The sequence below is a fragment of the Heterocephalus glaber genome, unplaced genomic scaffold (assembly GCF_053883595.1).
Source record: "Heterocephalus glaber isolate CG9 unplaced genomic scaffold, H.glaber_assembly_v1.0 deba00001687, whole genome shotgun sequence".
Taxonomy (NCBI): Eukaryota; Metazoa; Chordata; class Mammalia; order Rodentia; family Bathyergidae; genus Heterocephalus; species Heterocephalus glaber.
In genome coordinates, this window is record NW_028258412.1 from 13,865,389 (window position 1) to 13,893,379 (window position 27,991).

General features: G+C 40.4%; 1 protein-coding gene across 2 annotated transcripts in view; it reads right to left on the reverse strand.

Annotated features, from left to right (window-relative positions):
• The window catches only part of Tmem233 (transmembrane protein 233), a 43,892-nt gene extending 20,223 nt beyond the window's left edge, over positions 1-23,669 (reverse strand). The window contains exon 1 of one of the 2 annotated variants that reach the window (XM_004843690.3): positions 23,049-23,669. In XM_004843690.3, coding sequence (XP_004843747.1) covers positions 23,049-23,312 — 264 coding nt within the window. In that variant the 5' untranslated portion in view covers positions 23,313-23,669. The remainder of the gene's footprint in view (positions 1-23,048) is intronic. The other variant, XM_021257372.2, reaches the window with a different exon arrangement.
• Positions 23,670-27,991: the final 4,322 nt, after the last annotated feature.

Here is a 27,991-nt window from a genome sequence, read left to right on the forward strand (position 1 = left end):
GGACCTGAGTTCGATTCCTGGTACCAAAAAAAAAGAAAGAAAGAAAGTATGAACACAGATAAAAATTTGTTTAACAAAACGAACTATTAGAAGTCAGACCTGGCAGTATGTAGAAAGTGGTTTTATTATAGGGATGGGAGTGTTGGCTCAGCATTGGAAGAGCCCCCCGCCATAAGTTATCATTTTAACAGAGGAAAGGAAAGCCATATGATCCTGTCAGTAGTTGCAGAAAAAGTATTGGACTAAATTCTACAGCTGTTCATGGTAAAAGCTATCAGGAGATAGAAGTAGAACAGAACCTTCTCAACAGATAAGCCATGTACTCCATACTTCCAGCAAAAATGCCTTGTATGAATGGAGAAGATATAATGGTTTCTCCCTAATGTGGGGAACAAGGGCAGATAGGCCTACCCTTCATCAGTCCATTAAACTTTGAAACATAGGCACAAACCAAAATAGTCTGGCAATAAAAAGACACAATTAGCATATGATTGGCAAGGTAGAAGTAAAATCTTTATATGTTGATGAAATGATCATCTACAGAGAAAATACTAATAAATCTCTAGGAGCCTCTAGAACTTGTATTTGAATTTAGCAGGATTAGAAAACACAAGGTATAATATAAAAATTCAGGTCTATGTATACTTACTATAAATGAAGAATTGGATATTGAAATTTAAAAGTTATGTAGGAGTACAAAGGACCTAGAAAAAGAAAAAGAAAAAAAAAACCAGTGTTGGAAGACATTTATTACCTAATTTTAAGACTTCCTTTAAAGCTACAGTAATCAAGGCAGTGTTGGTGTAAGGAAAGACATATAGATCAATGGACTAAAACAGAGAATCTAGAAATAGAACCACACATATATGGTCCACTGAGTTTTGAAAGATTATTTAACATTAACATTTTATAGAACATCAACTCAATTTAATAGCAGAGAAAAAGATAGTGTCTTCAGCAAATGGTACTAGAACACGTGGTATCTGTATGTAAAAAATTAACTTCAACCCTTTATTTCCATACATAAAAATAACTTGAAAGGATCTATGAACCTAATTATGAAAGAAACTATAAAAGAAAACTATAAAACTTTAAGAAGAAATTATATGGGAAAATGTTCATGAATTTAGGGTAGACAAGAATTTCCTAGGATACAAAAACCATGATGTATGAAAGAAAGAAATTGATAAATGAGATTTCATCAAAATTTAGAACTTTAAATGACATCGTTAAGAAAATGAAAAGTAGTCCTTAAACAGACCATATTTATAATACATATAACCTAGGACCAGAATATATAAAGAACTTACAGCTCATTAATAGATAACCCAATTAAAAAGTAGACACAAGAAGATGATAAATAGCCACTACAGGATAAGGAAAGGTGTGTGACACTAGAATCAGAAAAATACTATTCAGTACAATAACAAGATCGTATTATACACTCATTAGGGAGATGAAGTTAAAAGTTTTACAAGAACAAATTTCAGCTCAGGTGTGAACAAGTTAGAACTGACTAATACTGCTAATGTGAATGTAAAATGACAAAACCATTTTGGAAAACAATATAGAAATTTCTTGTATTACTGATAAGAACCAACAGTTCTGTTCCTAAGTTTTTATTTAAGAGGAATGAAAACACATGTGCACAATAGACTTGTACACACAAGTTGACTATTGCTTATATGAAATTCTTGGGACCAGAAGTGTTTCAGATTTTGGTTTGAAATCCACTTGATCTGCAAAGAGGATAGCTACTCCTGCTTTTTTTTGGGTTCCTGTCACACAGAATATTGTTTTCCACCCTTAGACTTTCAGTCTATGAGTTTCTTTTTGAATTAAATGTGTTCCTTGTATGCAGCATATTGTTGGATCTTGCTTCTTGACTCGTTCTGCCAGACTATTTCTTTTGATTGGTGAATTGAGACCATTAATATTGATGGTTATAACAGATATATATTGACTTATCATTGTCATGACTTTTTCTGTTTGTTGGATTCTCCCTTTTTGCATTTAATTTCTTGTCGCACCTGATGGATTCATTCTGCTGGGCTTCCTGGAGTTGTGATGCTCATTGTCTTTTCCTAGGATATTGTCTAAAATTTTTTGGAGTGCTGGTTTGCTATTCATGAAGTTCCTAAGGTTCTCTTTGTCATGAAGGTATCTTATTTCTCCATCAATTTTGAAAGATAGTTTTGCAGGGTACATCAATATGGATTGGAGGCTGTTTTCCTTTATGGCTTGGAATACATCACTCCAAGCTCTTCTTGCCTTGAGGGTTTGCATTGAGAAGTCTGCTGTGATTCTTATAGGCTTTCCTTTGTATGTGATTTGTTTCTTTTCTCTAACTGCTTGTAGAATTTTGTTCTTCTGTTGGGTTTCTGGAATCCTAACTATTATATGCCTATGTGTAAATGTTTTTTGATCAAGGCTATTTGGAGTCCTATATGCCTCACTTATCTGTATGTCAAGTTCTTTTCCCCTGCTTGGGAAGTTTTCTGCCATCACTTCTGTGAACAGTTTTTTTATGTCATCTGCACTCTCTCCTGTTTCTTCATTGACTCTGATCAGTTTTATGTTATTCTTCTTTGCATTGTCTAGCAGCTCCTGGATTGATTTCTCGTGGTCCTTTATAATTTTAAAGCTATTTTTCTTTTCCTGGTCACTAATCTTATCTTCTATATCTGAGATTTTGTCCTCATATTGGCTCATTCTGCTGCATAAACTTTCAGTGGAGTTTTTAATCTCCTGGAAATCTGTTTGCATTTATTTTTATGGATTCCATTTGTTTCCTATGTTGAGATTCCATCATGTTCCTTAGTGCCTATATTTTTTTAAATGTGTCCTCTCTAGATTTATTAATCATGTCTTGCACTATGAGCACAATTTCTGCTGTTATGTGAGAAATTATTTCTGATTTCATTTTTTCCAGATCCTCTTTTGTTGCCAGTTGAGGGAGTCCAAGTGGTTGAGTATCAGAGTGTACCATCTCATTTCCCTTTGGGGTTGCTTTAGGTGATCTGGAAGTCTGGTTTTGAGACTTGTTTAAGTGTTTTCTCATTTCAATGGTCGGGGTGGGGGGCTTTGCTGTTGGTGTCTGCGTGGCAGCTCACCTCCTCTGTGCTGAGGGTGGTGGTGGTATGGCGGCCCAAGAAGCTTTTTAATAAGAGTTCCTGTGTTACTGAAGATTTGTTCATAAAGTCCTTTCCTATGCCATTGTCTTCAAGAGTTCTACCTAACTTGTCTTCCAGCAAGTTTAGTGTTTTAATATTTATTTATTTTTTCTGTTTTAATATTTAGATCTTTTTTTTTTTTTTTTTGGTACCGGGGATCGAACTCAGGTCTTTGCACTTGTGCAGCAGGTGGCGAAACCACTGAGCTAAATCCCCAGCCCTTAACATTTAGATCTTTAATCCACTTTGATTTTAGTTTAGTGGATGGTGACAGATAGGTGTCTAGTTTTAACCTTTGGCAAGTTGAAATCCAGTTTTTCCAACACTGTTTATTAAAGAGGCTACCTTTTTTCCAGTGAAGATGGTTGGCTCCTTTGTCAAAGATCAGGTAGCTGAGTGTTTTTGGACTTGTTTCAAGATGCACATTTTCAATCATGGTGCCCTCTCCTTGCCTCACTGGCCCTGCATGTATCTGTCTCTCTTTGCTCATCACCTCCATCGTTCTTTCCCCCTGTCTTGGCCTAGGTCATTTCCTTTCCTTGGAACCCTCTTCCCTCTCTGTCTCATGTGGCCAATGCTTGCTCATTCTTCCCGACTCAGCTTACATGTGTACCCCCCCGCCCCCGCTACTGGAGATCGAACTCAGGACCTTGCACTTTTGAGGCAGACATTGTGCCACTGAGCTAAATCCCCAGCCCTACATGTTTACTTCTTCAGGGCAGATTTCTCAGCCACCTCATCTTAAGGAGATCCCCTGACCATAGTCGGTAGGCTTTGAGTCAGTGCCTGCATTGTTTCCTTCATGATTCTCAATGCAAGTCACAGTTACTTTATTCAGTTGACATTTGACTTTTGAGTGTTTTCTCTGTCCATGGACTGGGAACTCCATGAGGCACACAATCTCATTATACCATCATTCTATTTCCAGTGCCTGAGGGGGAGTCTGGCACATCACATTCCCTCATGCACATTTTTAATATAAAATAAAATACTCACATAACCAGGTTTTTGTTTTTCAACTTGTCATGCTTTGTTTTGGAACAGCCTTCTTATGCCCAAATATCTAGCCATTTGGATAGTTGGATGGTTGCTGGTATGGACAGAAGAAGTCTTGGGTGACCAAATGTGTGAAGTTCTATTTCTGTGATTCTAAAGCAATTAATTCTGTTAGTTATTTGAATTGTTTTTTGTCCTCCACACTACTAAAATCAGTCTATCTAGAGATTCAGAAGACTTTCAGTTTTCACTTGATTTTGTGAGAGAGCCTTATAGACAGGACTTCATTTGGATCTTATGTTTCTTAAAGGGAAGAGCTATTTGTAGCTTCCAATTCTTGTATAAAGTGGAGAATCCTCCATGAGACTGAAGTTTGGGGACCATGACCTAACACTGGCCTTGGAGATTAAGATTTTATTTTTCATATTGGAAGGCATTGTGCCATGGAGATTGAGACCAGCTCTGAGGTAGTCTGCCTGGGCTCCACCCAGGTCTGCCAGCTACTTGTGGAATCTGGAGCAAGTTCCCTAACTTCTCTGTGCCTTACTCCCTGCTTCTACAGATAGGGGTGATGGTCAAAGATGTGCCTACTTCATGGAATTTTCAGGCTGATGGAATGAATGAATACACTGAAAGCTCTATAGCACATTGTCTGGCATAGCCTAACATTCAATAAATAGAAGCTATTTTCTATTTGCAGCCATAAGAAAGGAGACAGTACTCTAGTGGAATACTTCTCAGGCAACTAAAACTTTGAAAGCCACTTTCTCTATTCATTTAACCATTCATTAAAGATGTATTAAGCTACTAACATATACTATGTGCTGTTGTAAGTGCTGGAGATACCTGCCAGGTATGAAGCAGGCAGACAAAGTCTCTGCCCTCAAAAATTGAAGAAGCCATAAAATTATCATTGACATAATCACTAAAAGTGGAAGCCCAGTGTGCTGATGCACTCCTGCAGTCTCAGCTGCCCAAGAGGCTGAGACAGTATGATTGTTTGAGCCCAGAAGCTGGAGAAGTTTGAGATCCCAAGACAGTGAGAGTCTGTTTCAAAAAATGTGGGTGGAGGTGTAGCTCAGTGATACAGCACTTGCTTAGCATGTGTGAGGCCCTGGTTTCCATCCTCAGGATCAGAAAAGAAAAATTTTCCCCCAGGGAAAGAAGCACAATGGAGTCAATGATTCAGGTTTGTTTGTTTGTTTGTTTGGTACTGGGGATTGAACTCGGGACCTTGTGCTTGCAAGGCAGGTGGAGGCATCACTGAGCTAAATCCCCAGCCCTGTTTGTTTATTTGCAGTGGAGGACTTGATGGGCTGTTTGGCCCGTATTTTATAGGTTGGGATTACTAATGATTTTCTTTTAAATGGAAACTCTCCTGATTCTACAACCTGCCACCAACATCTGTATACTTGTATGTATATGTGAATGGTACTGTGCCTCATTTTATTACAGACTATGTTAGAAAATAGATATGTGGATTTTTAATATAGTAGTAGCTGAACCCAAAGGAAAATAATGTTTTTAGGGACTGCTCTGAGACCTAATTTTCTCCTTTGTAAAATGAAGATAATTCTGCCCACAGCACAGGTTGGATGTGAGGCTTAAATGAGATAATGGTGTAAAGGAGCCTCCCTTATTTCATTTAATTTCAAAAACATCGCAGAGTGTTTGGCATTAATATTTCCAGTATATAGGTGGGATAATAGCCTCAGAGAAGTAGGGCAAAGGACAGAGCTGATAGTCAAACTTTGGAGTAGTGTTCAGAGCCAGAAGTAACATGTCATCTGTCTTTGAATCTGTTCCCAGGCCAGTGTTCTATTGGGGGGCCAAAGGAAAGTGATGTCACAAGCAAAAATGGAAGGAGAAGCCTGGGGATTTAGGTCAGTGGCACCGCGCCTGCCTCATAAGTCCAAGTTTGAGCCCCAGTAAGAAAAAAAAAAAAAAATGAAGGAGTTGTTTCACAAAACCTCTGCAACAAACAGACAGAGCTCTCCAACATGGGTCAAAACCCAGTGAAATGAGCACGGCTCAGACAAACCACAGATAGGGAGAAAAATGTTTGCTAGTCACATGTCTGGTAAGGGACTTATATTCAGAATATATAAAGAACCCTTATAATTCAGCAATGAAGATAATTAGGGCAACCCACTTTCTGGTCGGTCCCCTTTCTGTCTCTCTTAGGCAGAAGCTATCTTTCTCTCAATAAATTTTTCCTACTCTTAACCTCTGTTGTTCTTAAATTCATTCTTTGATTTTAGAGAACATGAACTCGCACTTCGAATATCTAGCAGGTTTGGGAGTTGTGTCTATTCCCCCTATATCATTTTGGAGGGCTTCCACCAAGGTTACTGGATGGAGGTGTTTAACAACTAAAGTCTAGAGACCAAAACTAGAAAGGTAACTGGGTTAAGAGGATAGCCAATATTTTGGCCCTGGCCCCTCAAGGTCAACAAAGATCCAGGACATGAGGGAAACTTTTTTATGAGATCCTACATCTGACAGTAACTCTGGGGAGAATATTGTACATAGGTAAGTTAATTAGATATCTTGTAGGCAGTTAGACAGGGCTGGCCTTCGAGGAACCAACATGGAGGACAAGCAAGACACATTCACTGAAGGCCAGCATTGCAAAAGAAGAGAAACTTCCATACCCACGTGCTTCCCCTGGGGATGAATAGCAGTGATTGATATTCTAAATAGGTATCATCATATGGGTAGGGGACCAAGATCTTCCAAGAAAGATCCCTGATCCACCCCTTACCACTGAAAATCCTTGCTCATTCCTTGTATGCTTGCTACATGACTTTCTTCCCTATTGGATTCCCATTAAATAAATATTACCTAAGCAACTGTACTTGCAGTCTTACTGGTTGACTATAGTTTTATCCTACCTTGAACCCACCTCACCTGGTGGCTTTGTACCATAAAATACCTTTGAGAAGCAGGGTGTATGGGTAACCCATTTTCCAGTTCCCCTTCTGCCTCTCTTAGGCAGAAGCTATCTTTCTCTCAATAAGTTTTTCCTATTCTTAAAAAAAGAGAGAGAGAGAATTAAAAATGGCCAAAGGATCTGAATAGGCATTTCTTTGAAGATGATATAAAAATGGCCAAAAAGCACAAGAAAAGATGCTTTGTATTATTAGTCATTAGGGAAATGAACATCAAAACCTCAGGAAGACACTCTTTTACACTCATTTGGATAGCTAGCATAAAAAATACAGATAATAGGTTATTGAGACTCTGGAGAAACTGGAGCCCTCATACTGTACTCATTGGAAAACAGTCTGGCAGTTCCTCAAAAATTAAAGGAAGCTGAGTGTGGCAGCGTAGGTCTGTAAACTCAGCTACTTGGGAGGCTATGCAGGAGGATTTCAAGTTTGAGTCCAGCTTGGGTAACTTATCGAGACCCTGTCTCAAAATAAAAATAAGAGAAATGCTGGAGATGTAATTTAATATTTCTTGGGTTCAATCCCCAGTACTGCAAACAAAATAAAACAAAAACTCCAAATACTTATATGTATACTTATATATGAATGCTCATTTAAAAGAGCTCCTAAGGACAATCAACCCAAATGTCCATCTGCAGTTGAATGGAAAAACGAACTGTGGCCTATCCATATAATAATAAAATATTAATTCACTTTAGAAAAGGAAGTATCAATACATATTACAATATGGAGAGACTTTGAATATATTATACAAAATGGAAGAAGCTAGACATGAAATATCATATAGTGTATGATTCCATTTATATGAAATATCCAGAATGGGCAAAACCATAGAGACAGAAAGTAAATTTATGATTGGTGAGGGGCATTGGGAATGAAGAGTGACTGCCAATGTACATGGAGTTTATTTTGGGGGTGATGATAATGTATTGAAATTAGATAATGGTGACTGTTTCATAGCCTTTTGATGTACATCTCAGTGGGATGTATATCATTACTGCTTTCAAGGCCCACGGACAGAGCTTTTGCTCCTTGAGTGCTCCACTACACAATGGTGTTTCCTAGAGAAATTGGCAATTCCTTGGCAAGAGATAATGGCAGGGCTTAGAAGCAGCCTGGGAGTTTCTGATGGCTACCCCAGTGGACACTGGAAGCAGCATTCAGCCCAAGACCAAGACCAGTGGCAAGGAGGTCTTGCAGTTAGACTTGTAGGTACACCTCAGAAACACCCCCTAGAAATAGAGATGGCAGTTTTGCAGGGAGTTGACCTGGCAGTCAAAGATAAGAACCAGTCAAACCTGGGATCTTGTTGATTAGTATAAGCCCCATTTCAGCTCACAGATCACTAATGCCTGGAGAAGCTGGAGACAAGACAAGAACAAAACTGCTTCTACAATGACCAAATTAGCTTAGAGCAGTTGTCCAGCTGGAAGGTGGGTTGAAGTAAGAGTAGGTCATGCTTTGGTGCTAAATGTGGGAGCAGCTTGGATTGAGACCAGGGCAGAGGAAGTTCTGTTAAGAGCTCTTGTGGGACACACTACTGGGTGACAGAAGACTCAGGTCTCAATTATGCAGCCTACCTTAAGGTTGCTTCATGAGGGAGTTAAACTCATTGTAAGTGGATGACACAGATGACACAGCTGGCTTCTTATTCTTTAGCCTTTGCTGATCGCCATTTCCAGAGTAAAATCTCTTCTTTCTACCACCTGCTCCCACTGATCCATCTCTCTCATAGCTCCCTGTTTGTTCTCTTTGCAATGCTTATCACTGAAAGGATCCTGTTTACTTGCTAACTTGGGTATGGTCTGGAGAGATTTTGGAATATTTTCAGCCTCTTCCCCATGCATATTCATACAAGGTGAGTGCATATATAAGTGTATGGGGACACTTTTCATTGATAGAGAATGTCCAATTTCACTGAAGTTCAATTTTGTATTGTTTTTTCCATTTAGTCCTTTACCCTAAGTATTTCCCTGTATCATGAAATTGTTCAAAAGTGAGATTCTATGAGTTTTGTAATTTTTCATGTTTCCATTTCCATGTTAAATAGACACATTATAATTTACTTGGTCAATATTTTATGTTGGAGACGACTCCCAGCGCAGAGGAGGTGAGCTGTGCAGGTGCCAGGAGCAACACCCCTGCCCCTGTCGAAATGAGAAAACATGTAAACAATCCTCAAAAACAGACTTCCAGATCACCTAAAGCAACCCCAAAGAGAAACGAGATGGAACACTCTGATACTCAACCACCTGGACTTCCTCAACTGGCAACAAAAGAGGATCTGGAAAAAATGAAATCAGAAATAATTTCTCACATAACAGCAGAGACTATGCCCATAGTGCAAGACATGATTAATAAATCTAGAAAGGACACAGATAAAAAAATAGAGGAGCTGAGGAACATGATGGAATCCTAACATAGGAAACAAATGGAATCCATAAAAGAGATGCAAACAGATTTCCAGGAGATTAAAAACTCCACTGAAAATCTACACAGCAGAATGAGCCAATGTGAGGACAGAATTTCAGATATAGAAGATCAGATTGCAATTAGTGACTAGGAAAAGAAAAATGGCTTTAAAATTGTAAGGGACCACGAGAAATCAATCCAGGAGCTGCTAGATGATGCAAAGAAGAATAACATAAGACTGATCAGAGTCAATGAAGAAAGAGGAGAGAGTGCAGATGACGTAAAAAAACTGTTCACAGAAGTGATGGCAGAAAACTTCCCATCAGGGGAAAAGAACTTGACATACAGATATAAGTGAGGCATATAGGACTCTGACTAGCCTTCATCAAAAAAATTCTACACATAGGCATATAATAGTTAGGATTCCAGAAACCCAACAGAAGAACAAAATTCTACAAGCAATGAGACAAAAGAAACAAAAAGGAAAGCCCATCAGAATCACAGCAGACTTCTCAAGGCAAACCCTCAAGGCAAGAGAGCTTGGAGTGATATATTCCAAGCCGTAAAGGAAAACAGCCTCCAACCCAGATTGATGTACCCTGCAAAACTATCTTTCAAAACTGATGGAGAATTAAGATACTTTCATGACAAAGAGCACCTTGGGAACTTCATGAATAGCAAACCAGCATACCAAAAAATTTTAGACACTATCCTAGGAAAAGACAACAGGGATCACAACCCCAGGAAGCCCAGCAGACTGAATCCATTGGATACAACAAGAAATTAATTTCAAAGGGGGAGAATCCAACAAAAAGAAAAAGTCATGACAATGATAAGTCAATACATATCTGTTATAACCATCAATGTTAATGGTCTGAATTCACCAATCAAAATAAATAGACTGGGAGAATGGGTCAAGAAGCAAGATCCAATAATATGCTGCATACAAGAAACACACTTAATTCAAAAAGAAACTCATAGATGGAAAGTTAAAGGGTGGAAAACAATACTCCATGGGACAGGAACCCGAAAAAAAGCAGGAGTAGCTATCCTCTTTGCAGATCAAGTGGATTTCAAACCAACACTGTTTACAAGAGACAAAGAAGGACACTAAATCCTTGTAAAGGGAACAATCCAAGAGGAAGAGATAACAATCATAAATATCTATGCACCAAACACTAGTGCACCTAACTATATAAAACAAATACTAACAGACATGAAAAATCATAGAAGCACTAATACAAAGGTAATGGGGGACCTCAATACCCCACTGTCACAAATTGTTATATCAACTAGACAAAAAATAAACAATGAAATACTAGAACTCAATCAAACTCTTGAACAAATGAACTTAACAGATGTTTACAGAGTGTTCCATACCACAAAATCAGAATGCTCATTCTTTTCAGCTGCACACAGGTCATTCTCCAAAATAGACCAAATACTCGCTCATAGAACATATCTAAGTAAGTGCAAAGGAACTGAAGTTATCCCCTGTATATTATCAGACCATAGTGCAATGAAATTGGAGATCAATGGCAAAAGAAACCTCAAAAATTTCATAAACATATGGAAATTGAACAACACACTTCTGAATAACCAATGAGTCACAGAGGAAATTAAAGAAGAAATCAGACAGTTCCTTTAATTAAATGACAATGACAATACAACATATCAGAATCTATGGGACACAATGAAAGCAGTCTTGTGGGGGAAATTCATAGCAGTGAATACTGATATTAGGAAAACAGAGCTGATGCTGAACAACCTGATGCTGAACCTCAAGCTTCTAGAAAAAGAAGAGCAGGACAAACCCAAAGTTCATACAAGGGAGGAAATTATAAAAATCAGAGCAGAAATCAATGCAATGGGTACTAAGAGAATGATACAAAAAATTCTTAAAGCCAAGAGTTGGTTCTTTGAAAGAATCAACAAAATTGACAAACCCTTAGCCAACCTTATCAGAAAAAGGAAAGAAAAGGCCCCAGTCCATGCAATTAGGAATGAAAAAGATGAAATTACAACAGACCCAGCAGGAATCCAGAGGACCATCAATCCTACTTTGAGAACCTATATGCCAATAAGATGGAAAACACAGAAGAAATGGACAGATTCCTAAATGCATATGAATTACCAAGATTCAACGAAGACCTAAAAATTCTAAATGACCCAATATCAATCAATGAAATTGAAAATGTAATTAGAAACTTACCAACTAAGAAAAGCCTTGGTCCTGATGGCTTCACTGCTGAATTCCAGAAGACATTTAGAGGAACTACTGCCAATACTGTTTAAACTCTTTAATGAAATTGAAAGGGAAGCAATACTCCCAAATTCATTCCTAGAAGCAAGCATCACCTTGATCCCCAATGCAGAGAAAGACTCAACTGAAAAAGAGAACTATAGGCCAATCTGACTAATAAGCATAGATGCAAAAATCCTTCATAAGATACTGGCAAACAGAATGCAGAACATCATCAAGAAGATCATATACCCTGACCAAGTGGGATTCATCCCAGGGATGCAAGGATGGTTCAACATACGCAAATCAATAAATGTAATACACTACATCAATAGAGCTAAGGACAAAAACTATATGATCATCTCAATAGATGCAGAAAAAGCATTTGACAAAATCCAACATGCATTTACAATAAAAACACTACAAAAAATTGGAATAGATGGTCTCTACCTCAATCTGATAAAAGCCATCTATGAAAAACCAATAGCCAATATCATACTAAATTGTCAAAAACTGAAATCCTTCACACTAAAATCAGGAACTAGACAAGGATGTCCACTATCACCACTCCTGTTCAATATAGATTTGGAAACATTAGCCACAGCAATTAGACAAGAGAAAGAAAGAAAAGGAATAAAAATAGGAAATGAAGAAGTCAAATTGTCAGTATTTGCAGATGACATGATACTCTATATAGAAGATTCCAAGAACTCCACCAAAAATCTTCTAGACTTAATAACCAAATTCAGTAGAGTAGCTGGATACAAGGTCAACACACAAAAATCAATAGCTTTCCTCTACACGAACAACAGACTCACTGAGAGAGAAATGGGGCAAACAATTCCTTTCACAATAGCATTCAAAAAACTGAAATACCTCAGAATCAACCTAATGAAAGAAATCAAAGACCTCTTTTCTGAAAACTATGGCACTCTGAAAAAAGAGATTGAAGATGATATCATAAAATTGAAAGACATCCCCTACTCCTGGGTAGGAAGGATCAACATAGTGAAAATGGCCATACTTCTAAAACTGCTACATAGATTCAATGTAATCCCAATTGAAATCCCAGCAGCATACTTCACCGACCTTGAGAAAACAATAAAAAAAATTCATTTGGAACAAGAAGAGACCCAGAATAGCAAAAGCAATTCTAGGCAACAGAGACATGGCAGGGGGTATCACAACCCCCAACTTGAAACTATACTACAAAGCTACTGTGATAAAACAACATAGTACTGGCAAAGAAACATTTCTGAGGACCGGTGGAACAGATTAGAAGATGCAGAAACAACTCCAACCACACCCAGTCACCTCATCTTTGACAAAGGAGCCAGACACCCTCACTGGAGCAAAGATAGCCTCTTTAATAAATGGTGTTGGAAAAATTGGGTTTCAACTTGCCAAAGATTAAAATTAGACCTATATCTCTCACCATGTACTAAACTAAAATTGAAAAGGATTAAAAATCTAAATATTAAAACAGAAATGCTGAACTGGCTAGAACAGAGGTTAGAACTCTTGAAGATATTGGTGTAGGAAAAGATTTTATGAACAAAACCTCAGTTGCCCGTGAACTAGCACAAACAATCAACAAGTGGGATCTGTTGTTACTAAAAAGCTTCTGGACAGCAAGGGAAACCATCAACAGAGTGACGAGACAACCCACAATGTGGGAAAAAAATTTTCACCTGCTCTTCATCAGACAAAGGTCTACTATCTTGAATCTATAAAGAACTTAACAAAATCAGACCTCCCAAATTTAAAGATCCAATCCAAAAATGGGCATCTGAAATGAACAGACATTTCTCACACAAAGAAGTAGAAATAGCAAATAAACACATGAAAAAATGTTCAACCTCACTGGTCATTTGAGAGATGAAAATGAAAACAATGCTGAGATTCCACTGCACCCCAGAAAGAATGGCTGCTATCATGAAATCAACCAATAACAATTGCTGGTGGGGCTGTGGGGAAAGAGGAACCCTGCTCCACTGCTGGTGTGAGTGTAGACTGGTCCAACCACTGTGGAAATCAGTGTAAAGATACCTCAAAGAACTAGGACTGGAAGTCCCATTTGACCCAGCTATTCCCCTGCTGGGGATCTTCCCCAAAGAATTAAAAGAATCATACCACAGTGATATATGTGCAACCATGTTCATAGCAGCACAATTTGTAATATCTAAAACTTGGAAGCAGCCCAAATGCCCGTCTACTGGAGACTGGATAAAGAAAATGAGTGTGTTTTTTTTTTTAATAAAATGGAGTACTACTCAGTCATAAAAAATGAGAAATTAGAGATATTCATAGCTAAATAAATGGATGCACATTGAGGCAATACTCCTAAGTGAGATAAATAGGAACGCATGTGTAAATACCTAATAGTTTCTCTGGTGTGAAAAACGAAACGTGTAAATAAGAATCAAAATGTATAACTGATACTGTGAAATAGGCAGAAAATGTCTAAAAGAATAGGAGAAGTGGGAGGGGTAGGGGAAAGGAAAGAAGGGAATGGAATTAATATGAGAAAAGGAAAAACATGGAAACAAAGTCTTTGTAAATAGGAAGGGATGGAGGGCTTGAACGGAGGGCAGGGGAAGGGGGAAAAAATAAGAACCAAGAGAGATTATGTAAAGGTGCAAATTTCCAATGATGAGTGTCATTATATTGTATACCTAAAATGTACCAATAAAATTAAATTTATAAAAACAAAAAAAATTTATGTTGGAATCAATATTTATGTCTATCACAAATTTTCCTTATCTATAACAATGACAACAACACATATTAACGAGGCAGTTACACTGTGCTAAACCTATGCTTTCATGTTTGTCAGCTTGTAATTCACTTCATCACTAATGCTGGGATGGACATTTAGTGTATGATAATATGCCTTTCTATTTAGTTACTGTTTTCCAATTTTAATCTCTTGGTGAAGCTCTCTTTGTGTAGATCCTACATCTGTCCTAAATTTGTTTCTGGAATTTAAAATTTTTTATTGGTTATTGTGAATGTGCCAATGTTCCGATCTTTTGAGTTGCAGTACTGACTTGCTAATTTTAGAATGCGTTCCCTTTTATGTCAACCACTTCTTCTCTCTTTTGAAACTACCCTCATCTTTACCCTTTTATTTTTAGGACATATTTTGCCAGTGAAGAGTAGGTGAGATTTTCTTTTTCTTAGTCTGTCTCTCTTGATCTGTTTCTGTCTCTGTAACTCTGTCTGTCTTTCTGTATCTCTCCATTTTCTGCATCTCTGTCTCTTTCTCTTTCTTCCTCTCACCTTCCCTCTTCCCTGCCCACCTACCTGTAGACTACATCACTGCCTGAACATATTCTGAGGTCCATTTGTCCAGATGTAAGAATTTAAAGCTTATACACACCAGTGTTGTTTTAGATTCTAAACTCTGACATAGGTTTCCATCAAAATAGCTTGATGTATATGAGTACTTAGTACATTTTTAGTAACAATCTGAGTTTTCAGGTGACTCTGGGTATTCTTGTTTAGATTTTGCTTGCTCCTAAGTTTCTGTGCCTAAAGGTATTGCTGGGAATTCTGAGACTGGGCTCCAGACTGCAAGGTGCATTTCCTCCTTCTCATCATCAACTTATTTATGGTTATCTGTTTCTTTCTTGGACTCTCTTTTTCTTCCCATAAATATCTTGAAGGACAAGTGAAAATTGTCCTCTTGCCTGTCTGTCATTCCAAAAGCTAAGGAGGGGAATTCTTCCAGGCTTGATTGAGAATATTAGATGATGCACCTTGTTATTGATGGGGCAAATCTATTAAAAGAGAAAGCTTTCAGAGCATCAAAGTTGCATTCCTAGTATCAAAGGGCATGACACAGCCATCTGATTACAATGCTTCAAGGGACTAGACAGTAAACTGCTGGGGGACAAGGACTGTTGTATTCTATTTTACCCAGTAGTGTCACTTTTCTGAGCCTCAGTTTACTAACGGATAAATAGGGAGAGCAGCTTTCTTTCATACCTTGCTGAGATTTTGAGAGGAACAAGTGAAAACTGTGTTGACATGAAAGTATTTTAAAGACACATATAAATGTTATAACAACAACAACAACAACAACAACAACAACAACAGACATACCACGCTATTGTAAGAAACATCCAGAAAAAGAACAGATAAAGTTATCTGAAAAGGGAGTAAATTATAGGAGTTTGATGCATAGGAATAGTGATGTCAAAAGTAAGGAAAACAGAAAGACAAGTTCCTCAATTTCATATGTAGGGGGAAAAAAAGACAATGGGGGAGGAAGAAAAAAGGCAAAAATTTGGCTAGGAAGACTCGGGAATGGAGAAAAATATGAATCCAGACATATCATGTAAAGGTACAAGTTCCCGATGATGAATGTAACTGTATTATATACCTAGAATGTGCCAATAAACTTAATGAAAAAGGAGAAAAATGCAGATATTGGAAGAAAGGGGAGTTGAGTGTCTACAGAGCAAGAAAGTTTGTGGTGGGACTCTACAATAATCCCAATATCAACAATGGCTCAATTCATTCAATGACAACAAGCATATCATGAAGAAGAGTATTTCTTCTGAAAGTCTGTCTGGAGCACATTCCCATTATAATCAAAGGACTCCCAAAAATGTGCTTAATCAATGTCCCCTGGCATGCTGTTTCACAAAAAAGCGAAATGACACAGTGGCTGACCAAGGTCCTGGGAAGCTCTGAAGGAAAGGGAATCATTAATTTTGCTTGACTTAGTCCTGAACTTTTCAATTTCATCCTCCCCCTGCCCTCTACCCCTTTGGTAAAATTTGTTAACATCAGGCAGAACCAGTTGTCTAAAGAAGCCCCATTTTGGAAAGTCTGACTTAACTCTTGAACTTACACAACTAGGGGATTTTAGGTATATTTAGGCCCAGCTCTAAACGGATCAGATTTTTTAACAAGGGGTTTTGAATTAACAAGTGTCATTCCTTGAACTAGCAAGCACAGAATAAAGACCAATTTTCAAATGTGTGTCCATTAGTGTATCCAGTGTGAAGATATCAGTGAGCTCCAGACCAGCCAGGAAAATAATCCTTAGCAGCCAAGCTATGGCCAACCTCTTAGTGACCTCTGGCATTTGTCTGAGTCTTTTGGATGTTTTCCCAAAAAGTACTGGCAGAAATGCAGAATATAACTGGAGAAAGGAAAGGAGTCCTTACTGATAAAGGCAGGAACAGACTTAGGCCTATGTAGACATTCATTCATTCTTCAGGCGTTGTTACCTGATGACTATATACCCAGCTTGGTACTAGGCCTAGGGGTAACATTGCAATCGGAAAGAATTCACAAAATTGGTGCAAGGAAGTAAAGACAGCCTGAGAGAAATGGGTTCAGAAATGGGGCATAATTTGGGAGAGGCAAGAAGAAGGGGGGTCAGATCAAATAAAAGGCTTCATTAAGGAGGTGATTTTCCAATTGAGCCTTGAAATAAAAGTAGAATATGCATTCTAGTAAAATCTTCAGGGGATAAAATTTAAGAAGCATTGTTCTAGGGTATGAATCTGCCCTGGTTTTTCTTTGATTATTTGAAGATATTCTCCAATAATCAATCATTAAAATGTACACATAAGCCAGAAACAGTTTGCTTATTAATTAATGACAAACTCCTCCTCCATCATGGTCTACTTGGACAACTCATTCAATAGCTGATGTTTTTCTTATCTTGTTTGGGTCATTAATCTGGACATTGCTTAATAACTTTGGAAGGGAGGTTTTGTCTGGGTTCCTTTTGTCCTTCTTTCTTTCTTTCTTTTTGATATGGGAGATTTCAGAGTTACATGAGTATTGACAGGGTAATAGAGTGGATCTCCACATTCCTATAACCTAGCTGCAACAACCATCCATTAGTGGCTGATCTTGGTTTTTACCCCCCCCCCCATATTTTATGACAAATTCAACCATTATAACTTCATCAACAAATTCAAATGGAATTTAAAATGTATAGCCTTTCACACAGATTAACATCTTGAAATAGATATAATCTGTAATCCAATAATCGAGTATGAAAGGACTCCCACAGCAATTTAAATTTAAATACCTGAATATCAAATGTCCATGGCCAGCCTCTCCCACACAGTGGCAAAATTTATGAAAGTAAAAACAAAGGCAGGGGCTGCTTGGGTGACATGCAGATCTATGAAATCTGTGGATATCTAGAGGACAGCTTCCAAACAAAGGGATACTTCAGACAATGTCTTGGTCATATGGAACTATCTGAATGTCCTTCAGAGATTTAAGCACAGAAATTAATAAGAAATAAGCCACAAGCATCCATCATCCTAATACCTCATTGCTCAGGTGACAGTCATATGGGAGAAACCTAAAAGGGTGGAGAGAAGTCACATGGAAAGACCCAACAAAAAATATTCAGCATTCGGACCTCCAACTTATAGACAGCATCAACTGCTGTGAGCCAGCTGCCTGGACAAAGCTGATATTTCCATGTTCTTTCCCAGTCACTGGAAGAAGGAAAATCTCCTCTCTAAACTTAACTGAGGTCCAAATGAAACACAATTTTGATGGATGAGCCATCCCTGGTGGAGCCTAGGTCAGGTGGAAAGAAGACTCAGTAGGGTTTGCCTTTCATCCTGTGGGTATTTACTTTCTTTGTGGCTGCAAACCTTGTTTTCCAGAGCAGGTGTGGTCAGGTTTAGGTCAGCTCTGTGGCTTACTGTGCAGCCCACAACCAGATAATGGATTATGGCAATGGCTTTGGACACCATCCATTATGAACTGTATCTTCTGTGGGTTTATGAGACCAACCATCTTGTTTTAAGGAATATTTCTCTTTGCTTCTTTTCTGGGTTGGATACTTCTTTTTCTTGATCCATTCCTTTTTTGGGGGGACATATCTTCCCATCAATTGCATGACTTCTTGAGAAAAGATGCATGACAAGCAATACCTTTTTGAGATCTTAAATGTCTGAAAAATGTCTATTTCTCTCTCTCCTTTAAATGGTTACTTAGATAGGCCTCATGTCAAAGTTAGAAATAACTTTTCTTCATAATTTTGAGGTCATTTTTTCATTATTATTCACCTTTCAGCATTACTGATGAGAATTCTGAGCTCTTATGAATCTCTACTTAGCATATTTCTCCTCTTTGGAGGTTGGAAAGGTTGGAGAAAAATTTTATCCTTTAATATCTAAAATCCCACCATGCTGTGACTTGGTGTACATCTTGTTTCATTCATTTTATTGGATATTGGAGGATCCTTTAAATCTGGAAATTCATGTGTTCAGTTTGGGGAATTTTTCCTATGTACTTTATTTGAGAATTTTCTTTTATCCATTTTCCTTTTCTGGAACTTTCTTGGAATGGTAGATTACTGAGAAATGTTCTCCAATTTATGTATGGGGATGAAGTTTGTCAATGACTGGGCATTCTATAGGATGAATGGATGTGGATTTCAAGGCCTTAGGACTTTTGGAGGACTCCTAAAATTTTTTTTCTTTCAACTGTTACATCTTAGAGGGAAATACTCCAACCTTGTGTCTGGATGTCAGAGAAAGGGAATCAAGTGGAGGCAAAAGCTTCCTTGTTCAACATGCCGGCTTTGCATTAAGCTCAATTCCAATATGGCACCTCAACTCTCCTCTCAGCTGTGACTGGTGTCATCGTCATTTTGTTTTATCTCAGCAGAGAGCAAATGTCCTGTCTTCTATAAGAGTTGGCAAGTGCCTTACTTCTTGGGGGTGGTAGATGATGTCTTGTTGTCTAATGACTTCTTAAATAGACTTTCACAGATTCCTCCTCTCTCTGTGTTAATAGTGCTACCCCCCGTTGAGACCCCAGACACATGGTGCCATCTGAACTTGTCACAATTTATAGATAAGTGAGATCTGAAAATACTCAGGACTGATCATTAGAAGACTTCTTAGGGAAAGAACACACCTAGCACAATTAGATGGCCACACTGTGCTTTGAATATGTGTGTCCCCTCCAAAACTCATGCTGAAAGTTAACCCCCATTGTGAGATATTAAGAGGTGAGACCACATGGGCCCTTTAAGAGGAGACTAGGGATATGCTCTCATGAATGAATGAATCCATTCACATGACTAACAGATTAATGAGTTAATACATTAGCTTGAAAGTGGGTCTGCTAGAAAAGCCAGTTTGTTTAGGTCTTTCCTGCTCTCCCTGTCTCTGATCGTGTGATGCCCTGTGCCATCTAGGGACACCAGTGGCAGGAAGGTCATCACCAGAAGTGGTTCTTTCATGTTTGACCAGAACCACGAGACTAAACAAACCTTTCCCACTCTTTTTAGAAAATAACTCATCCATTCTGTAGTATTGTATGATTAGCAACAGAAAACGGACGAAGAGTCACTTTCTCCCCGCACATCCTTCCTCTTCTTCTTTGTGCTTTGCATTTGAGAGTCTTTGTCATAAAATGTATCATAAGAAGCCCAGGTCTGTACTGTTTTAGTGGGAAAATACTGCCGGTAAGTTGGAGAGAGAATACGTTAGGGAAGGTGTAGGAGGGACTGTTTACAATTTAGTTTTCACTTGTTTGATATTTTGCTTGTTTTCGTATAAGACATATGATGTCTCCAGATTCCAAATCTACCCATCTGGCTGACAGTTACTGAAATGCCTAACACAAGTTTGGGGGCTTGATGTACTTTATTTTGCTTTATTTTTGCAACAGTTTGCTTCTTGTAACACACTGTTCACATTCCCAGTTGAGAGGGAAGAAACCAAGGCTTTCAAAAGGTATGAAACTTTCCCATAGTCAGCTTTGTGTCTCCAGCGTCTGTGTTATGGCTATAGCACTATTGAAAAAGTGTTGGGAGCTGAGCACGGTGGTGCAGTTCTATAATCCCAGCACTCTGTGAGGCTGGGGCAGGAGGACTGCAAGTTTGAGTCCAGCCTGGGCAACTTAAAGGCTTAGTGAGACCCTGTCTCAAAGTAAAAAAGGGCTGGGAACAGAGCTTAATGCCAAGGCCCTGCTGTGAGTTCAATTCTCAGTTTAAAAAAAAAAAAGGAGGCTAGGGTTGTGGAATGGGATGAGGGTGTTAGAAAAAGGAGTTTTTTGTCCAAAGTTTGTACAAGACTCACCCTCCGGGGCACACCAAGTGGAACCAGCAGGATCCAATCTGCCAGTACCAGCAGGAATGTTGGCTCATTTTGCACCAATGAAGGCAAAGGCCTTTGCAGGCAGTTTTTCTAAGTGGCACTGGAGAAGGGGTAAACTGGCTGCTTCATTAATAAATCACTGCCAGCCAGAGTCTGCTGCTGCCTGGAGGATTTGGCTGCCCCTCTTTCCCAACCTCTATGCAAAACATCCAAGAGCGGATGTTGGGGAGAGGAAGGAAGGAAGGGAGGAAGTTGGCTGTTAAGGCTTAAGGAACATGATGCCATGGCTTCTAGGGCTTCAGTATGGGAAAAAACAGGAACAAAGAAGACATAGAGATCCATTAACACTATTCCTTCATGCACCCATTTGTTTCATAATATTGAGTAAGCTCTGCCACCTGCCAGCTTCTCTTCTGAGTGCTGAGGAAGCAGCCACAAACAAACCTGACAAATATCCTTGCCCTCATGGCGCTTCTATTCTAATGAGGGGACACAAACATCTCCATATCAGATGAAGAGAAATACTTTGGACCAAAAGCAACAAGAAAGGGAGAATATAGCTTCTGGGGGATTTTGATTTTCAACACTGATCAAGTCTTGAAGTGATATTCGAATAAATAATAATAACCACCCTTCCGGGTACATTGCTAAATGCTTTACAGTTATCTCGGGAATGCTAACAAAACAACCCCAAGAAATATGGCTACGGTTAGTCTCATTTTTTACAAAGAATTTGCGATCCAGGGAGATTCAACGATTTCTGGAAACACATCGCAAGCAAATGGTGGTAGTAAGGCAAGGGGACCCAGGCAACTGGAACTTCAGCGGCTGCGCACTTGCACGTTGCTGCCCGCAGCCTAACCGAATTGTGGAAAAGGCAAAGTTCAGGTGGCAAATGGAGTCTCTGGGAGCCTACAAGGCGCCTGGGGAGCTACTCATGAGCAAATGTGGACGCCCTTGATGGGGGACAGGAGGGGTTGGGGTGTTCGCAACTTTCGCGGAGCTGAACCAGGACAGAGTGGGGCGGGGAGTTCCCCGGTCCTTGGCTGACCAGTGGGCCGGTTGGGGAGGGAGCGCAGCCACAGGGGTTGTTCTGGGATGGTGCCCATCCTAGCCTTACCACGCCGCCAGCCCAGCTGCTCCAGTCAATTAGGGGAGCTCGCGGGCGCTCGCGGCCTCCTGGTGGGGTTCGCGCGGGAGTTCCGAGGAGAGTTGAACAGGGCGGCCCAGCTGAGCTCTGTGACGGCCGCCCGGAGGCACCAGTGGCCTCTCCTCTAGAGGCGCTCGGCAGGGAGGCCGGCGCACTGAGGGCGCGGGGAGAGGCAAACTGCGTGCAGACCCCAGTGTATTTCCGGGAGCGCCCCAGGTGCAGGACGCAGTGGAGGGCGCTTGGGAGTCTTGGGCTGGGATAGGCTCTGTGGGCAGCGAATGGGTAGGAGCCAGGACGTGGTAAGGTAGAAGGAGTAAAAGCGAGGCGAGCATGCAGGGCGTAAAGGGTGTCCAAGAAGGACCTGGAGAGGAAGCGAGGGTGCTTTAGCTTGGCGCGCAGTGGAAAGGTGGTGCCAAAGGGCATTGGAAGAAGGGAGAAGGAACTGATGCCTCAGAGAGAATCGGGCCGTGCTAAAGCGCAGGATCCGGGGCCGAGGAAGGGGAGTTGAATCGCCTGGGGACGCTCCAAGAGTGGCGGAGGTGGTGCCCTGGAGGCAGCAAGGACAGAGAGGCGCGTTTGCTAACACAAAGACAGACCTGGGCCCGGAGAGCACGAGCGCCGGGCCCGAGCGCTCAGCGGACTGGAAACAGTTGCCTGCTCTCGTGGCGCGCGTTGGGGCTCTAGAAAAGCGGGTGGAGGAGACCCAAGCGCCCGTCTAGACCTTTAGAGAGGAGAGAAGAAGTAGCAAAATCCAACGAAGAACTTTCCCGGATTAGAGAGCGAGAGGCGCCGGAAAGGGCGCTGAAAGAAGCGTAGAGTTAGCCCGAGCGAGGCTTGGTCAGCGGTCTGAGCCCCCAGGAGGTGCCTAGGCGGTGCTGACAGTTGGGCGACTGCGGGGAGAGCCCGAGGAAGGTTGGAGGAGGGGCGGACGCGGAGGCTGCGAGGAAGGGAGCCGCAGCGAGCCCCGGGGATTCCCAGGAAGGGTCTCTCCTTCCTAGCTGCTTCCGGGACCAAGCCACTCACCATGATGGAGAAGACCAAACCCACGATGTTGATGGGGTACGCGGGGCAAAAACAGGAGAAGATGGTGAGCCACAGGTAGTTCTTCGGCAAGGGTATGTCCCCCTCTGTCTTGTCATCTTCAGTGTTGGCCTCCGGACTGCTGCTGTCCAAAGCCCCCTTGAGGTCCGAGCCGGGGGCGTACTGAGACATGGGCGAAGTCGGTGGCGCGGGGAGGGCTGAGGAGCGCACGGTCGGCGAGGTCGGCGGCTGTGGCTGCGAGCTCATGGCGAGGCTCCGAAAAGCCAGCGGCACCGGGCTCAGGGGAGATGTGACTTCACCCTTCTTGCCTCGTTTGCCTGCACCCGCTCGGGCTCAGGGATCGGGGCCAAGAGCCTCCCTACCAGGAGGGAGGGAAGGAGGAAGAGACTGAGGGGAGGGGAGGTGGAGAAAGAGAAGCAATCGTTCTGAAAAAAACGGGAGAAGCGTCGGAAGAGTGCACTGCCGACGCGCCCAGCGACCGCTTGACAGATGCAGGGACTCAGGCTAAGAAGTCTGCAAGAAGGCCAGGCATTTAGCTCAGTGGCGCCGCGCCTGCCTCGCAAGCGCAAGGTCCTGAGTTCGATCCCCGGGACCAAAAAAAAAAAAAAAAAAAGTCTGGAAGAAAAGGAGGCGGAGCGAGGGGAAGCAAGCCTGTTTAAGTTTCAGGTTGGCCAACCCGTGGGCTGAAGATGACCAGCTCACTTTTAAAAGCCACCAAATTTGAACACATTGGAGGGGACGGGACCCACCTATCCAGTGGGCAACAGACTTCCTATTCTTCCCAGATTCCACAGGGTGCTCAGGAGACTGGAGTTAGGGATTACTCTGGGAATTTCCACTTTTCCTTAAATGTGGAAACAAGGAATTCCTCTCTTCATTTTTCCACCTACAGGACCCCTGGAAAGCAATGCCGGTGTGTCTGAAGCCATACACGAGGGGTCAGAACTTAGCCTCTGAACCCAGATGAAGCTGGGAAATTTGTCACATGAGAGGTCAATGACCTCAGGAAAGTCCCTTCACCTTGCTGGGCCCCAATTTCTTTATCTGAAAAAAAAGAGGAATATTAACAGACCCTGCCTCACAGGATATTGTGAGGACTCTATGAGTTTGCATTTAAACCAGGCAAATCTCTATGCACCATAAACGTTAGCTATTATTAGGGTGCTATTTCCCCCCAATATAGTTGATGATAGGTATGTTAAACCTGTTATCCACCTGAATATTTCACCTGAAATCGGGATATTCTGAGCTGGCAGGATCATAAAAATGAAAAATAATTTTAGCATGCAGTTTCAAAAAACAATTGCTGACATCATATGCAAGAGTATTAATCATCTGCTTGGCTTTCTTGAAACATGAAACGATTGTCTGGGATGTTCTCACTTATTCATGGGGTCATATTTGTTTGGTTATTTGTCTCCCTCATTGGCTGCCTGAGAAAGGGGACCTTCTTACTGCTACTTGTGTCAGCACATGGCACGGTGCCTGCTAGCAGGTATAAGCTTAGTGTAGCTTGCTGGGTGAGCACTCAAAGATGAAATACTATTTGCTCCATTATGTCCTCTCCCCCATTATGGTTGGTTAATTCAAGTTGGAATGAACCAAAAGATCAGACTCAGCCTTTGTATTGGCTATCCCCTCTGCTTGAAATGCTGCTCTCCCAGGCTGTCACATGGTTTTCCCCTTCTTATTCTTCAACTGTCAGTTTAAATGTTACTTCCTCAAAGAGAGATTATTATAGTTTATATCTAGATGTTCCCCTAGAGCCTCATCCAATCATAGGCAACACTTTTGGAAGGTGATTGGATTATGAGGTTAATAACTGACTTGCTGCTAGGAGGCAGGGACTGGGGGTGAGGTCTAGAAGGGCCTTAGCTCCCTCTGAGATTCCTTCTTGTATCTCTGCTTCCTGGACATCAGGAGGTGAGCATGTTTCCTCTGCCCAAGCCCTTCACGCTGTTTCTATGTTTTATTTATTTATTTATTTGGTACTGGAGATCGAACTCGGGTTCTTTTCGGTTGTGAGGCAGGCAGTGGAACCTCTGAGCTAAATCCCTGGCCCAAAGAGTAATTTTTTTTTCCTTTTTTTTTTTTTTTTGGCACCAGGAATTGAACTCAGGACCTTGCGCTTGCCAGGCAGGCGGTGGCACCACTGAGCTAAATCCCCAGCCCCATGCTGTTTCTATATTTGAACCTGCTGAACATGGACTGAAATTTTTGAAATGTGAACCAAAATAAACCTCTCCTTCCTTAATTGTGTTAGGTGTTTCATCCCAGGAAAGAAGAAAGTGACTAAGACAGAGGTGTTTGGATTTGTCTGGCATAGATCCAATAATTATTTTATATTATACTGGGTTAGGGCTTTCTTTTTTATGGCATGCATCACAGTTGTCATTTATTCATTTACTCATTCACTATCTGTTCTTTCCCTGGACCTTAAGCCTCAAACCCATTCACTTAGAATTGTCCAGCACTTAGAATTGTTCTGACATATAGGAATATAAGAAATATTTATTGAATGAATGGACCAAAATGACTTGGGATATTGAAAAATGATTTCCAGGTCTTGGCCAAGAACTATTTGCATTAGAATTTCCTAGAGTGGCACCTTAGAAATCTGTAATTTTTTAAGACCTGAGAAATCTGTATTTCTAGAACACTCCCTGGCAATTCTGATGCAACTGGTCAACTTCTTAAATCCTAATACTGTTGCTAGTCCTTAGGATATAGCCCTCGATCTGTAGTTTGGATATTCCCTTACATGCTGCAAACTCTACCTGCAGAGAGTGAGCTCATTTCCTTCCTTAAAAACCTGCTTTTCAAGACTTGTCCTTGTCCTTTGCTAACTGGTCCTACCCATTTCTCCAACCTCCTTTTCTGCCAGTTCTTTTCTTGTACTTCAGTTGCTTAGATTTCTTTTCCCTTTCTTAAACACCTGGCTTTTCCCCACCCCAAATTGTCCATCCCTGCCTTTCCTTCCTCCTGAATGTTTTCCTTTCCTCCTCAACGTTCAGGAGCCACTCAACCTATGTATTACCACTTGAAAAAGGTCATCCCTGGGCATCTTATATAAAGTAAACTCTATCCTTTTAGTCTCCACTCCATTACCCTGTTTATTGTCTATATCACAATTATCAAAATCAGAAAATTTCTTGTTTGTTTATTTATTTTCTGTCTCCCCCACTAGGAAGGAAGTTCCACAGAGAAGAGTTTTTTTTGGGGGTGGTCGTTCATTATGCTCTCCTCTTGGACCCAGAACAGTGCTCGGTTCTTGGTGGTAAGGTGCTCAATAGTTGACTCACTGAATGAAGAAACTGACTAGTGGCCAAGTGTGGAGCTTGGGAGCACTATTAGTCTCTTTCCTTCAGCTGCTCCAGGAAGTATTCATCAAACCTTATTGATTTCATCTCAAAGTGACTCTTCACTCTGTTCTCTTTTTTCCATTCCCACAACCAGTGTTCAGTTCTAGTTCTTATCAATAGTATAAAGACTCAATTATTTGAACCATATTTTTGATCTGAGGCTGGTTAATTTAGATGGTGTGATTAAGCCCAAGGCTTAGTAGAATTTTGCTTTTCAAGGGTCATGAACTATACTCTCCACTCTAACTCATAGTCATCCCAGGAAATACAAAACAAAAGATTGTTGATTCAGTGTGGACATCTGCTCAACCTTTCAGAACCACCAAATGCTCATTGAGTACCTACTATGTGTAGTCAATACATTCCTTACCTGCATCATCTCATTTAATTTCTACAGCAGGTTTTGTGAGCTAGGTGATAAGATTTTCTTTTTACAAATGAAAATACCTAGGATCAGATAGGTTCCAGGCTTATATAGGGTCTTATGGCTAAGTGGAGGTGCCAGAATTTGAAGTAGGTCTAAGACAATTTGTTCAGCTAGCGGGCTGGACAGGAGAGTTAGATGAATATGTCTGAAGTTCGCTGGAATTATATTCTGCTCAAGGAAGATAGATTAATAGCTTGTTGGCTAGTCTAAAATGTAGCAGTGAAACTGCAATCACTTGAAACATTTAAAATTAAATTGAAAAGAAAGTGCCCACACCAGAGACTGTAATGTATATGGCACTGGCTCTTGAGGGATGTATTAGATCACTTGGTTGGGTTTCCAGCTCTCATTTCCTGAGCTTCACTAATTTTCTCTTGAGAGGTCAGTTTATTGCTCTTGGATGAACCCTACTGGGTGATTGCTTAATAATGTGGTAATACTTTCCCTCTCTGAAATGAGAGAGGAGAAAGCAAATTCTTAATACACAGTGTAGGAGATGGGAAAGATTTACTTTAGCTTCCTGGATTCCAATGTAGCAAACTTGCATTTTTCATCTTTGTGAAAGTTTATTTCCAGATGGGAAATTGATATATTTCATTCTAGAAAAGTGGGAAAATGAAGAAAAGCATAAACAAGAAAAGATATCACACAGGGAGTGGTAACCACTGCAAGCACAAGGATCTATTTCCTTCTAGTCCTCTTTCTGTATGTGCATTTTTTATCACTAAAAAGAGATAATATGCTGTTTTATTTTTATTTCTCAGCGTTATGTGACAATATTCTTTGCAGATATTATCAGTCTGCACGATTTTCCATTGATTAGGTTGATTTTTATTTATGTAACCATGCCCTGGTCTCTAAGATTTAAGTTATTTTGAGTAATTTTTGCTGAAATTATGAAAAATGCTATGATAAACATCTTTTGTACCCAAATGTCTGTATTTGTGGAAACTTCTTTGTGACTCATGTTTTTACAGAGTTAAGTGCCCATGTTTGAATGGGCAGAGAAAAAAACCCTCAGATTGGCTGGGTTGAGAAATTATGTTACAAGATCTGAGCCAAAGGTAAAATTAAAATTTAGGCCAAGGACATGATCACTACAAAGCACTACAGAAATGAGGTGCTTCAAATGAGAT